Below are 20,587 nucleotides of genomic sequence, written 5' to 3'. Positions count from 1 at the left end.
GCCAACCTCTGGCTTTCAAAGCCAGCCTTTGGGCTAACATCATGGCCAGCCTTTGGGCTAACATCATTATCAACCTTTGGCCCAACTCTGGGCTGACATCATGACAAAACCTTTAGGTTAACATCATCACAAGCCTTTGGACTAACATCATGATCAACCTTTGTGCTAACATGACCAACCTTTGGGCTAACATGACCAGCCTTTGGCCTAACATCATGACAAATCTTTAGGCTGATATTGCCAGTCTTTTTGGCTAACATCATGAGCAACCTTTGGGCTAACATCCTGGCCAGCTTTGGGCTAACATCATGACCAACCTTTGGACACACATCATGACTACCTTTGGGCTGAAATCATGACTAATGTCTGGCCTGACATCATGACTAACATTTGGACTGACACCATGACTAACATTTGGGCTGACATCATGATTAACCTTTGGGCTGACAACATGACCAAACCTCGAGCTAACAACATGACCTACCCTCGAGCTAACAGTATGACCAACCCTTGAGCCAACAACATGACCAACCCTCCAGATAACATGACCAACCCTTAAGCTAACAACATGACCAAACCTCGAGCTAACAACATGACCAACCCTCGAGATAACAGCACGACCAACCCTCGAGCTAACAACACAGCCAACCCTCGAGCTAACAACTTGACCAACCCTTGAGCTAACAACACGACCAACCCTTGAGCTAACAGCACGACCAACCCTTGAGCTAACAACATGACCAACCCTTGAGCTAACAACACAACCAACCCTTGAGTTAACAGCACGACCAACCCTTGAGCTAAAAACCCTTGAGCTAACAACATGACCAAACCTCGAGCTATCAACATGACCGATCCTTGAGCTAACAACACGACCAGCCCTTGAGCTAACAACACGACCAACCCTCGAGCTAACAGCACGACCAACCCTCGAGCCAACAGCATGACCAACCCTTGAGCTAACAACCCTTGAGCTAACAACATGACCAACCCTTGAGGTAACAACACGACCAGCCTTTGGGCTAACAACACGACCAACCCTCCAGCTAACAGCATGACCCACCCTTCAGCTAACAACATGACCAAACCTCAAGCTAACAACATGACCAATCCTTGAGCTAACAACACGACCAACCCTTGAGCTAACAACACAGCCAACCCTTGAGCTAACAACGTGACCAACCCTTGAGCTAACAAGACGACCAACCCTTGAGCTAACAACCCTTGAGCTAACAACATGACCAACCTTCACGCTAACAACATGACCAACCCTCGCGCTAACAACATGACCAACCCTTGAGCTAACAACACGACCAGCCTTTGGGGTAACAACACGACCAGCCTTTGGGCTGGCAACATGGTCAGCCTTCGGGCTAACAACATGGTCAGCCTTTGGGCTAACATGACCAGCCTTTGGGCTGGCAACATGGCTAGCCTTTGGGCTAACAACATGGCCAGACTTTGAGCTAACACCATGACCAGCCTTTGGACTAACAACATGACCAGCCTTTGGACTAACATGGCCAGCCTTTGGGCTAACAACATGATTGGATTTTGGGCTAACATGGCCAAGCTTTGGGCTAACATGGCCAAGCTTTGGGCTAACATGATCAGCCTTTGGGTTAACATGGCCAGCCCTTGGGCTAAGAACATGACCAGCCTTTGGGCTAACACCAAGGCCAGCCCTTGGGCTAACAACATGACCAGCCTTTGGGCTAACACGATGGCCAGCCGTTGGGCTAACAACATGACCAGCCTTTGGGCTAACATGGCCAGCCATTGGGCTAATAGGGCCAGCCTTTGGGCTAACACCATGGCCAGCCCTTGGGGTAACAACACGACCAGCCTTTGGGCTAACACGATGGCCAGCCTTTGGGCTAACAACCTTACCAGCCTTTGGGCTAACAACATGACCAGCCTTTGGGCTAACGATGGCCAGCCTTTGGGCTAACAACATGACAGCCTTTGGGCCAACATCATGGCCAGCCTTTGGGCTAACATCATTATCAACCTTTGGCCTAACCTCATGACCAACCTTTGGTCTAAGATAACCAACTCTGGGCTAACATCATGACAAAACCTTTAGGTTAACATCATCACAAGCCTTTGGACTAACATCATGATCAACCTTTGTGCTAACTTGACCAACCTTTGGGCTAACTTGACCAACCTTTGGCCTAACATCATGACAAATCTTTAGGCTGATATTGCCAGTCTTTTTGGCTAACATCATGAGCAACCTTTGGGCTAAAATCCTGACCACCATTTGGGCTGGCATCATTACTAACATTTGGGCTGACATCATGACTAACACTTGGGCTGACATCATGATTAACCTGACATACTGACTAACATTTGGACTGACATCATGACTAACCTTTGAGCTGACTTCATGATTAACATTTGGGCTGATACCATGACTAACCTTTGGGCTGACATCATGATTAACCTTTGGGCTGATATCATGACTAACCTTTGGACTGACATGATGACAAACCTTTGTACTCGCATTTAAACTGCAATAATGATCAACTTTTGGGATGATATCATGACTAAACTTTGGGCTAATATCCAGACTAACCTTGGGCTGACATGACCAACCTTTGGGCTGACATCCTGATTAACCTTTGGACAGGCATCCTGACTAACCTTGAGCTGACATCCTGATTAACCTTTGGAGTGGCATCATGACTAACCTTTGGGCTGACATCCTGACCAACCTTTGGGCTGACATTCTGACAAACCTTCGGACAGACTTCATGACTAACCTTTGAACAGGCATCCTGACTAACCTTTGGACAGACATCATGACTAACCTTTTGGCTGACATCCTGACAAAACTTTGGACTGGCATCCTGACTAACCTTTGGACTGGCATCCTGACTAACCTTTGGGTTGACATCCTGACTAAGCTTTGGGCTGACCTCCTTACAAACCTTTGGACTTTCATCCTTACTAACCTTTAGACAGACATCATCATTAACCTTTGGGTTGACACCCTTACTAAATATGGGGCTGACATCCTGTCTAACCTTCGGACAGGCACCAAGATCAGCCCATGAAATAACGCCATGACACAATGGTAAACCATCAGGTTGATGTCAAGACCAATCTCTATTAATATCTGACTATATCCAACCATTGTGCTGGCATTCAATCAAGGCTTTTCAACTTGCATCTGGGCAACTGGTTTACATCCTGATAAAGCTTTTGGGCTGATATTTCTAGACAAAATAGAGCAATTGGCATGATCAACCTTCAGACTGGCACTGAGAGCAGAGACAAATTTTCCAAAAATCTATGCCCAGTCTTTTCGGTTTGCAAGTCTGCTCACCATAAAAGCAGCGTATAAATCTACCACATTTCCCTGACCACTGATGACTGTCACTATGTCATATCTGTAAAAAGTATCTCTTTCTAAATTGGACTAAAAAATCTTCCAGTACATGTTTCCCACAGATTAAAAAATGCCTTTGATATCATAATATACAGTAGTGGGTTTAGTCTGTCTTTTCCCTGTGGTGTGTTCTGGAACCTTTGTTCAGGAAGAGAAGGCCTAAAACAATGAGTGAGGCTCCACACCACCAAAGAGGGGGCAACCGCTCATGAAACAAAAGAAAGCCACACAGGCCCTGAAACAAATAGAAAGACTCATTTTAAAGAAATAAAGGAAACAACACTTTTAGGAATTGTGCATTTCATTTTACTTAATGAAACCCTCCCTTGTATGGTATATCATACATATCTTGTTAACATCCTTATTTGACAATAGCTGTCTTTTCCTTTAAGCAGTTAAGGGCTGATACTGTAAATGCATTTTTATTTGTGTGGTACTAACATTCGTGGATTTCGCGGCAAACACATTTCTGCGAAAATAAGCACCATCGAATGTAAAACCCATGTAAGTAATTCATTAATGTAGTATGCTTTAAAGTTTGGAATTCGTTAACAAGCACTACAGTTCTAATACTTTTTAAAACATGTTAATTAGAAATGCCTAATTAGAATGTATTTCGGCTTTCACAAATCCAGCTTAACTGATCGACAATTAATCTTGATTTCTTTTAAGGAGGCTTAGCTCCATCCAAGTATCGCCACATTGCAACATTGTTGTTGTTGATTTATTGCCGCGGATACAGACATACAAATCGATAATTTGTACTGGGCGTGTGTATGTAATACAATATACATAGAGAGAGGCTGTTTTTTTATTGACTGTACTTGCCTTCCAGTCAGATCACTATCCAACACGCCCGATGATTTCTGAGAAACTTAGTCAAGTCTGTCACAGTTCATTCAAAGTTTCACACTGCTGATGCATGAGAATCGCGTTGATTTCTGAGAAATTTAGTCAAGTCTGTCACAGTTCATTCAAAGTTTCACACCGCTGATGCATGAGAATTAAACAGTGGGATTTATTTACATCACATTTAATCCTTCGTCGTCTCCCAGAGTGAGTGACACGAATATTTGCTCACGCAGCAAGTAAGGGCTTCATCTTGTAAATCAAAAGATTAAAAGCTTAGGAGGATTAACTTTCTTTGTCTGATCACTACTCTATTACTCTATTGTATAGAATTTTTGTCACATCTTCCAGGTGGAAACAAGTTAAAAGTGATAACATTGTTACTTGAATGCTGGAGTTGTTTTATTACCTGATGTTTCTGTATTTAAGATTGATATTCGTTTATCAGTTGTCCAAAAATTCTGTTAAGATCCACCAAAGTTGATTCCTGCGAATGTGTCTTCTTAATAAATCCGTGAAAGTTTGTGCCCGCGAATAAAAAGGCATTTACAGTATTACCATAAACCATAAATATTATATGTGGCCCAATTAATGGTTCTGCAAAGAGCATTTCCTTACCGATGCAAAAAAGTTGACTGCTGTGTTGGTAATGGTAGCCTCCACAGAGGAGGAACAAATACGCAAGGACTTGGTGAAGAAGACCCACATGAGAATGTTGGCTACGAGCAGGACTGCCCCAGAGAGCACACGTATTGACCCCGTGACCTGAAACACAAAACCACAATTTGTAAGATTTCTGTTAATCATATTAATGATTTTTCTAACAATCTTTTGTAGACCAGTCATAAATATAGTAGACACCATTACCTGGGGCAGTCATGTTCGGCTAGTTGGACCCTGAGCTCTTCAGTGTCTGGAGGTAATTTTGTATGGCCTTCAATCCCTTCCATAGTCATCTTGATCTCTGTGTCTACTGCCACAGGTATGTCAGCTACACGAGGGCACTACGTAAGGTTTGTGTCGATGACCTAGGATTTCCTGGAAGCCTGCCCTCTCATCAGCTAATGAACCATACAGTATACAATTATTGCTTCACAATATGGCTACCCCATATTGTGGTTTGGTTTTGGACTATGTGTAACTACATGAAACCTTAACTAAGTTTACGTTACAACTATGTCACTTCATATGTCAATGCATTCAGTATTCATTATACTGAAGCTTAAGTAAATCTAACTTGGACATTTAGACTAACAGAAAATTTAAAATCTTTCTTAATATTACCATGTAGTCCAAACTGCTAAAAAGGCACCCAAATTAAAAAGCTTTCCTAGAGTCTACTTAAGTTTTATATCATAGAGCGGCTCAAAACATTTTGACTGCCTCACTGCGTCACATGTAAACACAAACAATATATACCAGTATAAACACTAATCACAAGACACAATAACTCACTGTTTCACACTGTACGTCCAGCAGGATGTAAGAGGAATGAACCATGGAGTCACAGACGTCTTGCACAGCTTCCTCTGCTGACAATGCCAATTTGGCCCCCACAGATGCTAATGCTCCCATCAGCCCAGCCACGCTTGCGTACCCAAACCCCAGGGAGCAGGAGGATAGGTCTGACGAATGCTCACCCACAGGCTGCTTCACCACTCCCTCTTCTGACAACCCTGTAAGGCTATGAATAGTGAAAACTATGCATACAACTATGTGTAATGTTTGGCATACAATGTAGATCAAGTTTGGTTTCTTGAAAACCAGAAATATGCAATAAAATACTGTACTAAAATAAGTAACTTTTTAATTTTAAATACCACCAGAGAGCATGCCTGGTAATGGACAAGCCTTCTAAATCAGCTTCCACCTTATCAGACCATCATCTATGGTGAACGGAACACTTTGGCCAAAAGAGTCCAAGAAGAGACAAATAAGACCAGCCATCACAAAAATGCAAAAAATACAGTATGTTCATAATGAAAAGCATAAAGAATAAAACACTTTTCTACAAAGCCAATATATAAATCTTGCCCTTTATCTTTTTCATGAACCAGAGAGCTATTTATTTTTACCCATGGTTGTTTTGTAACATCTATACACTCTATCCTGTAGATGTCACAATACTGTCATATCTCCCTGCCCGTTCATAATCTCTCAGTGCAATTAATTTAAGAAAAAATTATCAATTCACTCAGATTACAGATGTAGTTAACACTTACACTGGACTGAGGCATGAGGATATTTCACTTGTTCATGATGAGAGTCAGCTTAATGACTGGACAATACACAGGAGCTCTTATCTATCCATAACTCAATATGGTCTATAACAATGCTAACCCAGGTAGCCCTAGTATTAGGCCCCATATGACAAATTACTGGCGTGTGGTGAGATAGTTGCAGAGTGGCACAACTCTTAAACCAAGCAACACAAAGTGTTGTAAGCCTTACAGAGGGAAACTGCTTCTAATGTGTCGGATCAACGGTAAGGAACATTTAACGCATCTTCACAGGCACATTAAAACTTCCCAGTGTAAATCGACATCAACTGAGAGGCCCCATAATCAACTAACATGTTCTAAATATCTTCCAACCAAAACCGACCCGTGCCAACCTTACAAATTCACCAAATAAATACATTTTCAGACATTACACCCACTGTGGTCTTAATCTGTCTGGTCCCTTTTTGATCACTTGTGAGAACGAACAAGACTGAAGAGAACAGCGCCATCTGATGTCACAGGGAGGGAAGTTACCAAATGGGAGAATAGGCCTGCCTGGTGTTACTATACTGACTGCCATAAGTATTATCTCCCTTGAACGACCATACTTTTTTCTGTGCTCAGGTTGACCACATGGCTTGTATGGACAACTATCAGAACGAGATGGAGGCCACAGTGGGTGTAGTGTCTGAAAATGTTTTTATTTTGTGAATTTGTGCAGTTGTCATGTTCTCGGCGAGACTCAAAATAGATCAGTTGATTATGGTTGATATCAATTTACGATAGGAAAGTTTTTATGCGTGTGTGAACATGCAGTAAATGTCCTTGCCATCGATCCTACACATTAGAAGCAGTAACGCTCTCAACACTTCGTGTTACATAATTTAAGAGGCCACTAGCCCTGGATTTCTACGTTCGGTTTTTGACATTTGGGCGGCGATCGCATATTTCCAAACATAACAAAGCGAACACAGTTATCAAGGGTTATCTGTCCGTAAGCATAAACAGGATATCTACGGCCACAGTTTGGCTACACATGATATAGCCTGAACCAGATTATACGGGTCCCATTTTTCGTGTTACTATAAACACTGAGATTTCGTAAGCCATACTCGTTTCGTTTCGCCGCAAGTTTCCCAGCCATTTATCGTCTCTTGTCACATACTCGCGACATGTTAATGTAAGCAGCATTTCCCAATGGAGGCGTAAAATGTGAATTCCTTCACGCTTCAGCGAACGTCCATTTTCGGTATCACGCCAGTGTACCCGCACACACGCGACAGTTGATATGCCCTCTAGAGTTATGTCCCTTCAACGCTATTCAAAGAGGTAGTCTTTCCTCCTTGCTGTGTCTATTTCACTAATAAAAAAAATCTATGTCATTTACATTTGCCTTCAATATCACATACTCATCGTTTGCTTGCATTTCTCTTTCCTTGCAAAAAGGAATATTGCTACAACATCTAATTTAACATAAATTTTCAACATTATTTTACGAATACGTCATCAGATCTAGTATCCGGTAAGTCAGGTTTGTCAAGTACAGTACCGGTACATAGGAAAAGGTGATGGTTTACAGTTTTTTCCCCACCTTTCAGCCACTATTGTATAAGTGAGAAATTCTTGAACACAACAGTAAAAACCAGTCAGACAAATAAATCCACATTGCTGTCATCAGATCCACATGACATTCATCTTTATTAACATGAGACCATATTTAGTGCTGCCTTACTTAATCACCTGATCTATGAAAAGTTTATTATTTATATGACTGGTATTTCATGCCGTACTCAAGAATATTTCTCTTATATGACGGTGGCCAACATTTTGATTGGAGGAAATCACGCAGAGCCCAGAGGAAACCCACGACCATCTGCTTGTTCCCGGCAGATAAAAATGCCCAGAGAGGAAGCCAGCATGAGCTGGACTTGAATTTATCGCGATTACATTAGTGAAGACAGCATGAGCTGGTCTTAAAACGCAGAGTGACTGCATTAGTGAGAGGCTCCTATGGATAATGGCAAGTACACCATGCAGGAAGGAAACCACCACCCACGGTCAACAAGGATACCAGATCTGTCATTGTGTCTTTCCATGAGCAACAGGACTAGTTCGAAGAATTCACTAGTTCATGTAGGCTATCGCTACATGTACACACATGCCAATAGTTTGAATTTATGGATATGACCTGGATCTGGCAGATTTTAATGATAAAATGTCAAGTATATCCTAGTTTTACCTTACAGTACCTCTCTACAATAAAATACTATTACTGAACTTGAAGGTCGAATATCCAGTGAGTTAACTCGCTGAATATGCCATACTCACTGTAACATCACATGTATAAACATATCAGCATTCAGAAGACTTCCCTTGATTTCACTCCATTCAACTGAGCTTGGAACTGCATCTGGGATAACCTTGAGCACTGAACTGTGTGTGTGTGAACTTTCCCAGGTGAGTCACAAGCATGTCCTAGGTGTGTCACAAGTGTATCTCAGGTGTGTCACAAGTACATCCCAGGTGTGTCACAAGTACATCCCAGGTGTGTCACAAGTAAGTCCTAGGTGTGTCACAAGTGTATCCCAGGTGTGTCACAAGTACATCCCAGGTATGTCACAAGTAAGTCCTAGCTGTGTCACAAATGTATCCCAGGTGTGTCTCAAGTATATCCCAGGTGTCACAAGTGTGTCCCAGGTGTATCACAGGACAAGTATGTCCTACATTTATCTCAAGTATGTCCCAGATGTTTCACAATCATGCCCTTGGCATATCACAACTATATCCCAGATGTGTCACAAGTATATCACAGGTGTGCCACAAGTATGTCCTTTGTTTGTCACAAGTCTATCCCAGGTGTGTCACAAGTATGTCCAAGGCATGTCACAAATATAACCCAGGTGTCACAAGTTTGTCCCAAATATGTTACAAGTATGCCTTAGGTGTATCACAAGTATATCCCAGATGTGTCACAAGTATATCCCAGGGGTGTCAAACGTATGTCCAAGATGTGTCACAAACATATCCCAGGTGTGTCACAAGTATGCCCCAGGTGTGTCACAAGTATGTCTCAGATGTGTCACAAGTAAGAAGATTCTACAATTATTTTCCATGGTTACAGGTTTACTCTCAGTTTTCATATCGTACCTTTTCAGTCATAAGATGAGGAGTCGTCATGCACTATGTCCTCTTGTGATAGGGCCGATCCATGCCACCTAAGGACTTCCGCTACTGACATATCATGCCGAAGACGTCAGACATGACACTCCACCCAGTCACATTAAACTGACATTGGGCCAAACAGTCGACTGTTTCCTTGTTCTAACATTTCTGTGCTGAGCAATAAGTGATTTAGCAAAAAGTGCAATTCCCAAAGTGTTTAGTATGACACGATTTTATCCCAGGTGGGAGATATCATACTTTGTGCTCCAACTTCCTCTACCTGAAAGCTGACTTGACTCAAACACCAGTGCAGTAAATGACATTAACTTTTGCCCCAAAAAGTGCAATGTAGAGATACATGTACATGTAAATAGATGTTGTAAAACATTAGTTTTGGTGCTGAAACTTACATCTTCCAGTTCTAAACAAACCTCAAAACAACTTTGTCAGATCAACCGAAATCTGAGAATCTAGTAACAACTTTAACTTAGACTATAACTGTCATAGGCAAAATTTTAGGCCATTTACCATACGTCAGAGAAAAACTCTGCCTGTACATCATGAAGATAAAAAGATCATCCTGACTGTGTGTGTTTTGCCAAGTTACATGAACTCTCATTATCTCAGGCCGTGCTGTTCCATCAGCCTAACATCAGACAACTTGGTGTTGATACATTATAGCTGTCACACAGTATCATGATAATCTCTACATACTGCTTTCCTACCTAACAACCTATTTCAAACCATATTCTATACTTATTTTTATTCTATTTTTTGATCTTTTTTTGCCTTTAAAACAGAAAGTATAAGACTGTTGTCACCTAAGACAGATAGGTAAACCGTGTGCAGCTCAGTGGTTGTTTTTCTCACAAGACAAACTTCACAAGACAAACAATGCAATGGTTCTGGATAACACAAGATGATCATTTATTACCATCTTCTGGTGTTGAAATAAAAAACAAAGTAGACAGCATAGACATTATGAAGATGTGACGATCTGCACCAATCACAGTGGTTCTCTGTTGTCACCTGTTCATCCACTGACCGACTAAATCTCACAAACAAGAAAATGATCACATAACATTTTCTGCCAACCAGAAATGATTAACTTAACTTTTCACTAGACACATGCAATGGACCAATCAATACTTGTATGGGAACAGAAATGGTTATAAATACATCTGAATGAAGTAAGTATTAACATACTTTTAGACTAAACCACTACATATGCCAATGATATTCATATTAATGTTTTTCCTTGAGGGCATCAAATCCCACCCACCCCATGGGGGAAAACCTAAAGTTTGGGTTTTTACTGTCATTTTATACTTTAAGATAATTCACTGATTAACAATTCTTCATAAACGTATCTCAGGAATGACCTGTCACCACTTTAATAATTTCCAAGTGATGCGGACAATACAACCAATCAGTGATGTAGTGTAACAGTAGGTTAACTGAACATACATCTAGCAACAAGGATTGAGTTACAAAATCATGCTATCTGTGCAAACATTTTTGATGCTCATTTGTTCTCAGTGAAAATGTGACATTGACTGTTTATACCACTGCTCACACTACGATAATCACTGTGATAAAATCTGACTTGGGCTTCAGGGCATTTTTACTGGAGTCTAGTATAAAAACTCCCCGATGTTAAGGTCTTTCACAGTCCTACAAGTGTTAGCTACATAGCACAAAGATCACCGCCAAGTTCATATTGTAATTCTTGTAATTTTTAGTCCTTTTAAGAGATATAGTTGTAATAGCAATACACTGTTTCACTTTTGTCACAGGATTAGTCCATCTAATAAACAACATGTGGATATTTTCGATTTTCCAAACATTTTTTTTTTTTGGAATTCAGCACTGCTATCTGTCCTAAAAATTAGAAGAATTACAGAACAGTATTAATTTTATGACAGGTCCACCAAAAGCCTGAGTATTCAAAAAAAAAAAAAACTGTCTAAGTGAACCAAAGTCATAACAAGCTTTAAACAGGACAGGCTTGAAGGAAACTACAGCGTTTTCCAGAAAAGTCCAAACAGAAACAAAAGAACTGTAAAACTGAGTTTCACAGCTACATGTACAGGTAGATTTTCTTTAAACATCAACACATGTACAGATAACATGCAGATATAACAGTGTACAAACAGAATTGTTAACATCTATCTTGGTACAAAGGGAGATAACTTATGAGAAAAAAAAATTATATTAAATATTCGGAGAATAAGTTGTGCACTAGGAACTTAATCAATGTAAATTCATTGTTATAACTGTCTGTGATGCATACTAAATACCTGGACATGAGGTCACACTAAACCAAACAAATTTGTACACAAACAAGTGGCTTAACTGTAACAATTCTGTCCCTACCAATGAAAACCTGAACATTTACCTATTTATTTATTTGATTGGTGTCTTATGCCATACTTAAGAATATTTCACTCATACGACAGCGGCCAGCAGAATGGTGGGAGGAAACTTTCCCACCTAGGCCGGAGAGAAAGCCAACTTGAACTCACAGCACCCACACTGGTGACAGGCTCCAGTGTCACTACGCTGGGCTGGCCAGTTAACCCCCTCGGTCATGGAGGCCCAGGTGTTGAATTCTGGGGAGAGGCAGTCAGGTAGGGTTTGGAGGGAGAGTCAGGTTGTTGTGGTGAGTCTGGAGTGTAGAGGGGTTGACTTACATTGACTCACTTTGGAGGGCCGATCCACATATAATTTCACAGCAATACAGCCTAACAAATTACACATTATATGAATACTAAAGATAAAGGTCCTCTTTAAGGAGGTTTATATCCTCAGTATATGAAAGATGCAATGCCTAATTCCTTGGGCTACTGGTAACAGGCCATTGTCATATTTGGACAGAGTGGCATAAGGTGGACAGAGGTCCCCAATGTGTTATATACATGTATCCATATTAAGTCAACATAATTCAACAGACACAATGTTCTCACTCTTGTCTGACCAACAAGAACTCTATGTGCATTTCTCAATCAAGCTATTGATTTCCGTGTTTCTCCAATCCATCGTAATATTATCCATATGATTATCATAATCTACTAACGACCGCGATGCTTCTGACCTCATCAGCGACGCTCCTATAGACACCGCACCTTCTTCCACCATATACCTGTCCAACACAAGAAGACACAATGTCAAAATACACCAAAAAGAAAACTCTGAAATTTAACAGCATTAATTAGACTATCAAAAAGTCAATAATTATCCACAAAAATTTCAAATGCACACCTGCATAACACAAGATTTTTGAAAACTTAACAAAAAACAACCACATATTCTAGTATCACTGTCATTCTTTAACCTTTTCACATGTTTGCAAAGTGCTTATTCAAGCATATTCTTAGAACATTATTCAGCGTAGACTGATAAAATAATTTTTGTGAAGTTCTGAAATTGGTCAACCAAACCAATGTAGCTTTCTCTCTGAAAGCAAATTAAAAATGTGCATAAATCTCACTGAAAGTTGCCCTTTTCTACGCCAACAGGTTGAAGAATTAGGATATCCTTTGTTTTGAGCTTTATTTATTCATTTCTTTGACCAGTGTTTTACGCCGAATAGAAAGAATATTTCACTTTTGGGACAACGGCCAGCACAATGCTGATGCCAAGAGGAAGCCACACTTGAACTCACAGCAACTGCATCAGTGAAAGGCTTCTGGTTCATTCATCTGCTAACCTACACATTTTATTTAAATGGTTCATATCACAACAAACTTTTTCAGTCACACAGGTACTTCGACAAACCAACAACAAACCAAATTCAGATAAGTTACTGTAAAGTTATTCGCTGGAAATTATTTTCGAAGATTTTCTCCAAAAATATGTTCGCAGGAATTCAATTCATGTATCTGAGAGATTACTGAAAAACAAATCTTAAAATCTTCCAAGATATATGGCCGAAATTATTCAAGCACATCAAACAGGTATCATAATGGGTGGCTTTATTCCTCCTTTGTTTCTTGTGGCGTCACTAATCCTCGTGATCTGGATCATAGATCAAAACAATGGGGGATGGATTATCACTATGTAAGATTACCTTTGCACCTACTGTGAGCAGTACTCAAACAGGTGTCACTTCTTTTCGAATCACTGATGAGCACTTTTAAACACCTGGCAAAGTGACCTGTCACCTTTTGAGCAGTTCAACGCAAAAACCTATGAATTCACCATTATCAGCGCCAGTCACTCATTCCTTATCAAGCAACACGCTAAGTTTTGCATTGTTTCAGTTTTAACCGTCCTGTGTAGCAGGTCAGAATCTGTCGAACAACCATTGTGTTGTTGTACACATTTCACAGCGTGGTAGAAGCTCACTCATTGGACCACAGGAGAGACACAGCCAATGGGAAAGCGGGTATCAGAGGGACATTCATTAGAAGCCAGCACGTGCTGGTATCTACTTTTCTTTCACTTTACAGGCATAGTGAAGATTGATCAAACTAAAGACGAATAAACTCCCACTTTGTTTTATACCCACGAAGCCTTAGCACCAGAGTTTGTATATATTTAAACCATAATTTCCCTTTCCTGCTGTTAAAACATTTAACTGGCCCGTCAGGCTTTCTTAGCACAACAAGCAAAAGATTTCACTTCATTATTACTACTACCTGTAGTATGTGATTCAATACTGCATATTTTTTCACTGGAATTATTTTTCGTCGTAAATTATTGACCGTGAAATACACGAAAATTAAGTACGTCACAGTATATCCCAAACTAAATGTGCAAAAATTAAAAGGGAAGCAAGCTGGTTTTGGGGATTGATTTGATGAGTTACAAAAAAAATCTGCACACAAATTTTATGCAAATATGACCATATTTAAAGCAGTTGTTGCCCCACGGACATCATCCACCAATCAGAATATCACTGGGATATTTAAGAATTCCACATTGGACTTCAAGCAGGTCAATAATTATCAAAGTTTGGCAAGTGCCTTACTCACTTTTTATCTGCTAAGGCCCAGTGTGTATCTTTCAAGTAATATAACCTGCACAAATCCCCATCCTTCTCTGATGACATCTTGGAGTTATCAACCTGTAAACATTTCACTCACATCTTGAAAACACTCTCCACAATATCACTGAGGAAATACTGCAGCAACAGGCTGTCAATCTAGATTTTTACCTCTTTTGTAAAATATTTCCAGGAAGGTTCAAGAGAACAGAACTGGTTTTAAACATGTAATATCAGGACAGTTGGTATAAAACTTTTTTGAGGACACATTTATTAATTTCACTGCGGCTGAATGCTTATCCCAAGAATACATCATATACACAGGTTTATGGGCGCGGTCCGTTGAACCTACCCCACTTCAGCACTGGAAAGGCCAGGAAGTGCACATGAATTCTCTCACCATATATATTAAACAAACACAACATTAGACAGTGTACCTACTAAACATACTGTACATGAAAAATTGTACATACATGTATATATCTGAAGTACTGTATTTCATAAATTACACTTATAGAAGCATATAAAGGTCATAAACTTATATTTCTGATGCTAATACTTAGGTGTTTCTCGTATCAAATTATTCACAAAATCTCCATAGTGGCCCAATAAGCTGGATACATCATTTAGAATGAAGCAAAACAAGTCGCCTGAAAAAAGCTAAACATTTGGGTGAAATTTTGTAAGTTTTGATTTGATTTGATTTATTTATTTGATTGGTGTTTTGCGCCGTACTCAAGAATATTTCACTTATACGATGGCGGCCAGCATTATGGTGGGAGGAAACCTGGCAGAGCCCGGGGGAAACCCACGACCATCCGCAGGTTGCTGGCAGACCTTCCCACTTAGGGCCAGACAGGAAGCCAGCATGAGCTGGACTTGAACTCACAGCGACCGCATTGGTGAGAGGCTTCTGGGTCATTACGCTGTGCTAGCGCGCTAACCGACTGAGCCACGGAGGCCCCTGTAAGTTTTGAAGATTGTAATATACCTTACCATAAATAGAACTGCATCACTGAAATATTCATGGAGTTTTTTCCCTATAACTGCAGCTACATGATCTGGCCTGAAACACAAAGCACAGTAAGCTTTTTTATTTACTCACAAAACAAAATCTGGCAAAAAATTGTCTGGAGGTATTTTAAAAAGGAAGAATATACAACCTGGGTTATTTACATACCTCATTCCATACATGTATGATATAATGATGCCCAAATTGCAGCTGCTAAAACACATCCAAAATAATGCTACCAGAAGGCCAAAATTACTTATCTTCAAGCTTTTAATAGAGGAAACCACTGCAAGTATCTGAGAAACTCATAAAATACTGTAAACAGAACAGTCCTTCAAATAAAGGGAAATACTTTGGCTCAGCCCATCCTGAAAAAAAATTTTCAGACAGAGCCTGACCCTATGTCGAAAATTAGGGCAGGTCGGTTGGGATTTTTTTGCCCGATTTTTCAACACAGGTTCTCTTAAAATAACTGGAGTATGACCCATTTTTGTAGGTAGGCAACCACTTGTTTACAGACACACTAGCCCTAAGCTATAGCATGGATGTGTCTATACCAGACATGTGTGAAGTTTGGTAGCTAGTCTTACTTTATACAATATCCTTTTTTACAGGTTTCAAACTGTTGGTGACTGACGTGTCAGACTATTCAAAACTACCAGAGAAGATAGAATGTAGTTAGCACATGTACTTACTTGATATCTGAATAATGTGAGTTAGCTTGGTAGTAGCCAGCTATTACCAATCCACAACTCTTACAGTATGTGTCAATCTGAAATCAAACATTAAAATTAACCATTATACATGAACAGAGAAAGAATGTTTTACATGCTGATGGACAGAGATCCTGGTTAGTTTTTTCTTCAGTCATGGCAATTTTTTTTTCTTTTTATTTCTTCCTTTGTCATATTGATAACTATGGGCTGTTTTTTTGTCTGAAATAAAGATATTATTATTATTAAGGGGCCACTATTTCAAGTTGATGTTTTGAAACAGTCAAATCTCTGGATAATTCCATCAATGTCTTAACAATGCTCCAGTAACAAATTTACTGCTTCTTTCATTCGACAGAAATGAGAAACATATTTCACAGGTCGCACGTGTTGTTGTTGTTCACCTCACCTGTGTTAGCGCCACTTCCAGTATCGGAGCCAGGCCTAGCGTTATGTGAAAGAGAGGAATGCAGTCTAAAATCTTAACTTTACGACTCTCTTTTGATTTGGGGTCTTCTGCTAGCAAAAGTCCGTTGACGGCTCTGTGAGGGTATTTAGCGGCGTGCAAAAGTAGTTTACAATGAGCTCGCGTATTTACGGATACCTCCGCCATCTTTAACTGTGCTGTGTACTTCCGGTTCCGCTATAAGGGCCTATGAATGGGTTCGAGTTCACGGAGTTCCGCGAGGGGACGCTCGCGTATACATCGGAAGTTGGAGTTAGAAACTTGTTGATACACGGCCTTGGCGCATGAGCGTCGGACGAATGAAGCCTTTATTATTATTATTATTAACCCCAACTTCCTGTATATGCGTCAGCGCCTCCACGCGGATCTCCTATGAACTCGTGTCCCTCATAGGCCCTGTACCACAGATCGTGTGATTTAAACACGTGTTCTCCGGTTTGTGTTTTAACACCGTATCTGCTTTTTTCACACTTATGACTACAGTCATGTTTACGGGCGGGAGCACAGGAACGCGCAGAATAAATCGCATCGGAAAGCCTGCCAAAAAGTCTCACTTAATTAAAAGACAACGCAGAACAAGTGAGCGCTGGATTCGAACCAGCGACCTCAAAGGTAAATAGGAACCTTTCGGCCAGAGTGAGAACAACACATTTGCGAATGCGCTATAGTGATGATCTTGGTTGCTTAAGTAAACGTTCAGAAAAAGAATAAGAAATGCTATAAAATATAGGCTGTTTACGGCATTGTATTTAAAAGTATATCTACATGTGTGCAAGTACTAGTGACAAGTATGGCTAATGACACATATGGCTTAATGTGGTGCGCAATATACTAATACAGGCATACATATATTGCCCATGATCGATCAAGATTAATCGAAATACCGGTATTAGAAAATTACATGTACTAATCACCAAACTAATCGAAGACAGCAAATTGCTGGAATGTGTGAGTCATTATCGGATCGTCAAGAAACCTGAAAACGCTAACCCTCTTAATTAAAGCTCTAAATTATTTAAAAACTTTTTCGGCATCATATAATTCAGAATGCTAATTGTAATAGACAGGTGCGGCGGAACGTGATATGCTTTTGTGAGGTGAGGTACGTGTTGGTGAGGCTTTGGAGCTGAGGAACTGCTATCCAGCCCTATGGAGGAGGGTCCAGCTTCAACACATGGCGTAGAAATTTCCTGTATTGACAAATAGGTCTACACATGCACCTACGACGCATATAGTTTCATGAATTAAAGGTGTCTAATATCAATTAAATAAGATGTGAGAAAGACCAATGTGTAACATATTTATGGGTTGTTTCTTTATAATAGGGTACATCAGTCCCACCCGATGAATAGTCTGACGTATATCCCGGTAGCTTATTCTGTAATTACGGTAAGATGCCCCGGGAGACTACGCGATCTCGTTAGTAAGACAGAAAATTGCCCTCCTGATGTGAAATAGAATGGAAAAATATATTTTGAACCGCTGTCAGCGATAGTGTGTTTGTTGGATGTGTATAAAAGGATTACTGGTCGCTGCCACAATGGTAGATTGAGCATTTTCCCATGCTTCAAAATGGGGCGTCTATTTTGTTTTCGCCATCGCTAGGGCAATCACGTACATAATCTCCAACTTCCGGACCGTCTTACAGACCAATTGGCACTCTTCGAATGAAACCACCAAATATTCACAGGCAAGAAAAAAATGAGCTCTTATCTGGTATTAAGACAGACGTCTATCTTAAATAGCTCTCATATAAGAACATTGAAAATTTAATTCTGATGATGATAATACATTTTTGTTTTTAAATTTACACAAAATGGATTGTTTTCATTTGGCTCAATTATCTTTTCTGCACAGAATCTTCAACCCTTAAAGAATAATCTATCTATGGTGGTGCGCGGTGATTCAAGTTACCTAGGCCCCAGGTCTATGGACGTATAGTTTCGTTTGCATGGTTTGAAATTCTGTTCAGGTCCTTCCAACTATGAAATGAACAGAATGAATAAATAAATACATAAACACATAAATAAATAAATCGATAAATAAACAAATATGCGACTGCAGGATATTGTTCGAATTTCTCACATCTTCCCAATGTGTAACTGAACTGATGGCGTACATGCCCAATGTTACTCAGGCATTGTGTTCCGATATATATGATAATTAAGGGGAAATAACTCCAGTAGGAATTCGTCCGTTAATAGTATGTATGAATATATGGTTGCGGTTTCACAATTTTGATGATTTGTAAGTCATATTTTTCAGTTTTATGATTACGAGGAGTCATTAGGCGTGTATACATATATTGTGTCATCTTGTGGTCTCCAAAGTGCCGCTGCCAGAGAAGAATTATGCCAAAGACACCAGATATGACACCCCACCCAGTCACATGATGCTGACACCTGTCCAAACTGTCATGTTTCCTTGCTCTAACCTCTGGGGACAAAACGAAGCCATAGTATAATGCAGCCTGTAAAAAAAATGTGGCATGTAGCCTATAATGGCAGAGTCGTGCACGAATTTGGATGAAAGTTTCTACAAAATTTTGCCATGGGGAAGCACTAATTATTCCATTAATTTGGCTGTGAAGGTACTGATCTGGGTCTCCAGCCTGTCGCTTACTACTGGACATACATGTAGATGTAGTAGAAAATACAGAGTTTTGTCCCTTAGTGCAGGAATTAGTTTGTTCATTTATTTAATTGTTGTTTTACGCCCTACTCGTAATATTTCACTTATACGACGGCGGCCAGCATTATACGGTGAGAGACAACCGGGCAGAGCCCGCTGGGGAAACCCATAACCATCCTCAGGTCGCTAAAAGACCTTGCAGGAAGCCCCATGGCGGATTTAGTACCGTGTTCATGTCGATACGATTGTTGTTAAACGTCATAAGTGTACTGGGGAATTTTATATTAGCGGTAGCGGTATGTATTTTGAGAAGAGGAAACTAGGGTGCTCGGGATAAACCATCGGAGGTAGAGGAATTACTGGCGAACTTCGTTCACGTGTCCTACAGACTTGCACTCCATACTGGTGGACAATTAAGTGTACAGCGCGGACGGACCCATGCAGGAACCCCCAACCGATCGCTTGTTGCCACCAAGGACGCACTATAACACGATGAGCTGGAGAATGTACAGAAATCACCTGGTCGCGGGATTGAAACCGCATGTCTTGTGTGCCGCAACGATTATTTCGTTAAGTGGGTTAAATATAAACATGAACTACAAAAAAAGATAGTGGTTTTAAGGGACATGAAGAAAGTTATTCCCAACACGAAAATATGAAAAAGAAATTCATTTTTGAGCCATATTTTATGACTCTATTTGCAACTCAAATAACCCGTGCATATTTATGTAAATATGCATATTTTCAATGATCGTGTCAATGATCATGTCAATGATCATTTTTCTGGTATGAATTTAATGGCCTCGCGGGACCAGCACAGCGCACGTCACCTCTCCTTCGCATTCTGTCTCTACCCTCTACACACTGTTATCTTGACAGTTGTCAATGTTCGCGTCATTGCAGGCTACTTCGTTTGCAGATCGACCACTGAGGCCTTATAGGAAACTTAAGTCTAAAGCCGTTTCCATCACTCAGGAAGAAAAGCTGATAAGCTTTTTTTGTACTTTAATATGTTACGACATATCCTGAGTTTCATGTTAAGAAATAAAGACCAAACGTTCCACGTATCCTTTTCAAGTAGAGGTGGATTGTACCGATTTTTGGTCGTTCATATTTAGGGTCTTAATGGCTGTATCTCATAACATAAA

At 40.2% G+C, this 20,587-nt stretch overlaps 2 protein-coding genes across 3 annotated transcripts; both read right to left on the bottom strand.

Annotated features, from left to right (window-relative positions):
- Nucleotides 1-1,774: 1,774 nt before the first annotated feature.
- Nucleotides 1,775-7,719, bottom strand: LOC135474863 (transmembrane protein 42-like). Of its 2 annotated transcripts, none has more exons than XM_064754497.1 (4): nucleotides 7,581-7,719; nucleotides 5,702-5,930; nucleotides 4,865-5,011; nucleotides 1,775-3,632 (listed from the first exon to the last, which is right to left on the bottom strand). In XM_064754497.1, the coding sequence occupies exons 1-4, from the start codon at nucleotides 7,610-7,612 to the stop codon at nucleotides 3,501-3,503; spliced, it is 540 nt and encodes a 179-aa protein (XP_064610567.1). In that variant the 5' UTR covers nucleotides 7,613-7,719; the 3' UTR covers nucleotides 1,775-3,500. The 2 variants fall into 2 exon arrangements, with proteins under 2 accessions (XP_064610567.1, XP_064610566.1); XM_064754496.1 differs by having other exon boundaries at nucleotides 5,702-5,922; nucleotides 7,581-7,701.
- A 2,818-nt stretch (nucleotides 7,720-10,537) lies between these two features.
- LOC135475106 (ER membrane protein complex subunit 8-like) lies at nucleotides 10,538-16,955 on the bottom strand. The gene is made up of 5 exons (XM_064754847.1): nucleotides 16,752-16,955; nucleotides 16,325-16,401; nucleotides 15,614-15,683; nucleotides 14,607-14,698; nucleotides 10,538-12,772 (listed from the first exon to the last, which is right to left on the bottom strand). The coding sequence occupies exons 1-5, from the start codon at nucleotides 16,953-16,955 to the stop codon at nucleotides 12,619-12,621; spliced, it is 597 nt and encodes a 198-aa protein (XP_064610917.1). The 3' UTR covers nucleotides 10,538-12,618.
- Between the last annotated feature and the right edge of the window lie 3,632 nt (nucleotides 16,956-20,587).

The sequence above is a fragment of the Liolophura sinensis genome, chromosome 9 (assembly GCF_032854445.1).
Source record: "Liolophura sinensis isolate JHLJ2023 chromosome 9, CUHK_Ljap_v2, whole genome shotgun sequence".
Classification (NCBI taxonomy): domain Eukaryota; kingdom Metazoa; phylum Mollusca; class Polyplacophora; order Chitonida; family Chitonidae; genus Liolophura; species Liolophura sinensis.
The sequence above is the reverse complement of the archived record's forward strand: the minus strand, read 5'-3'. Positions and strand labels throughout refer to the sequence as shown.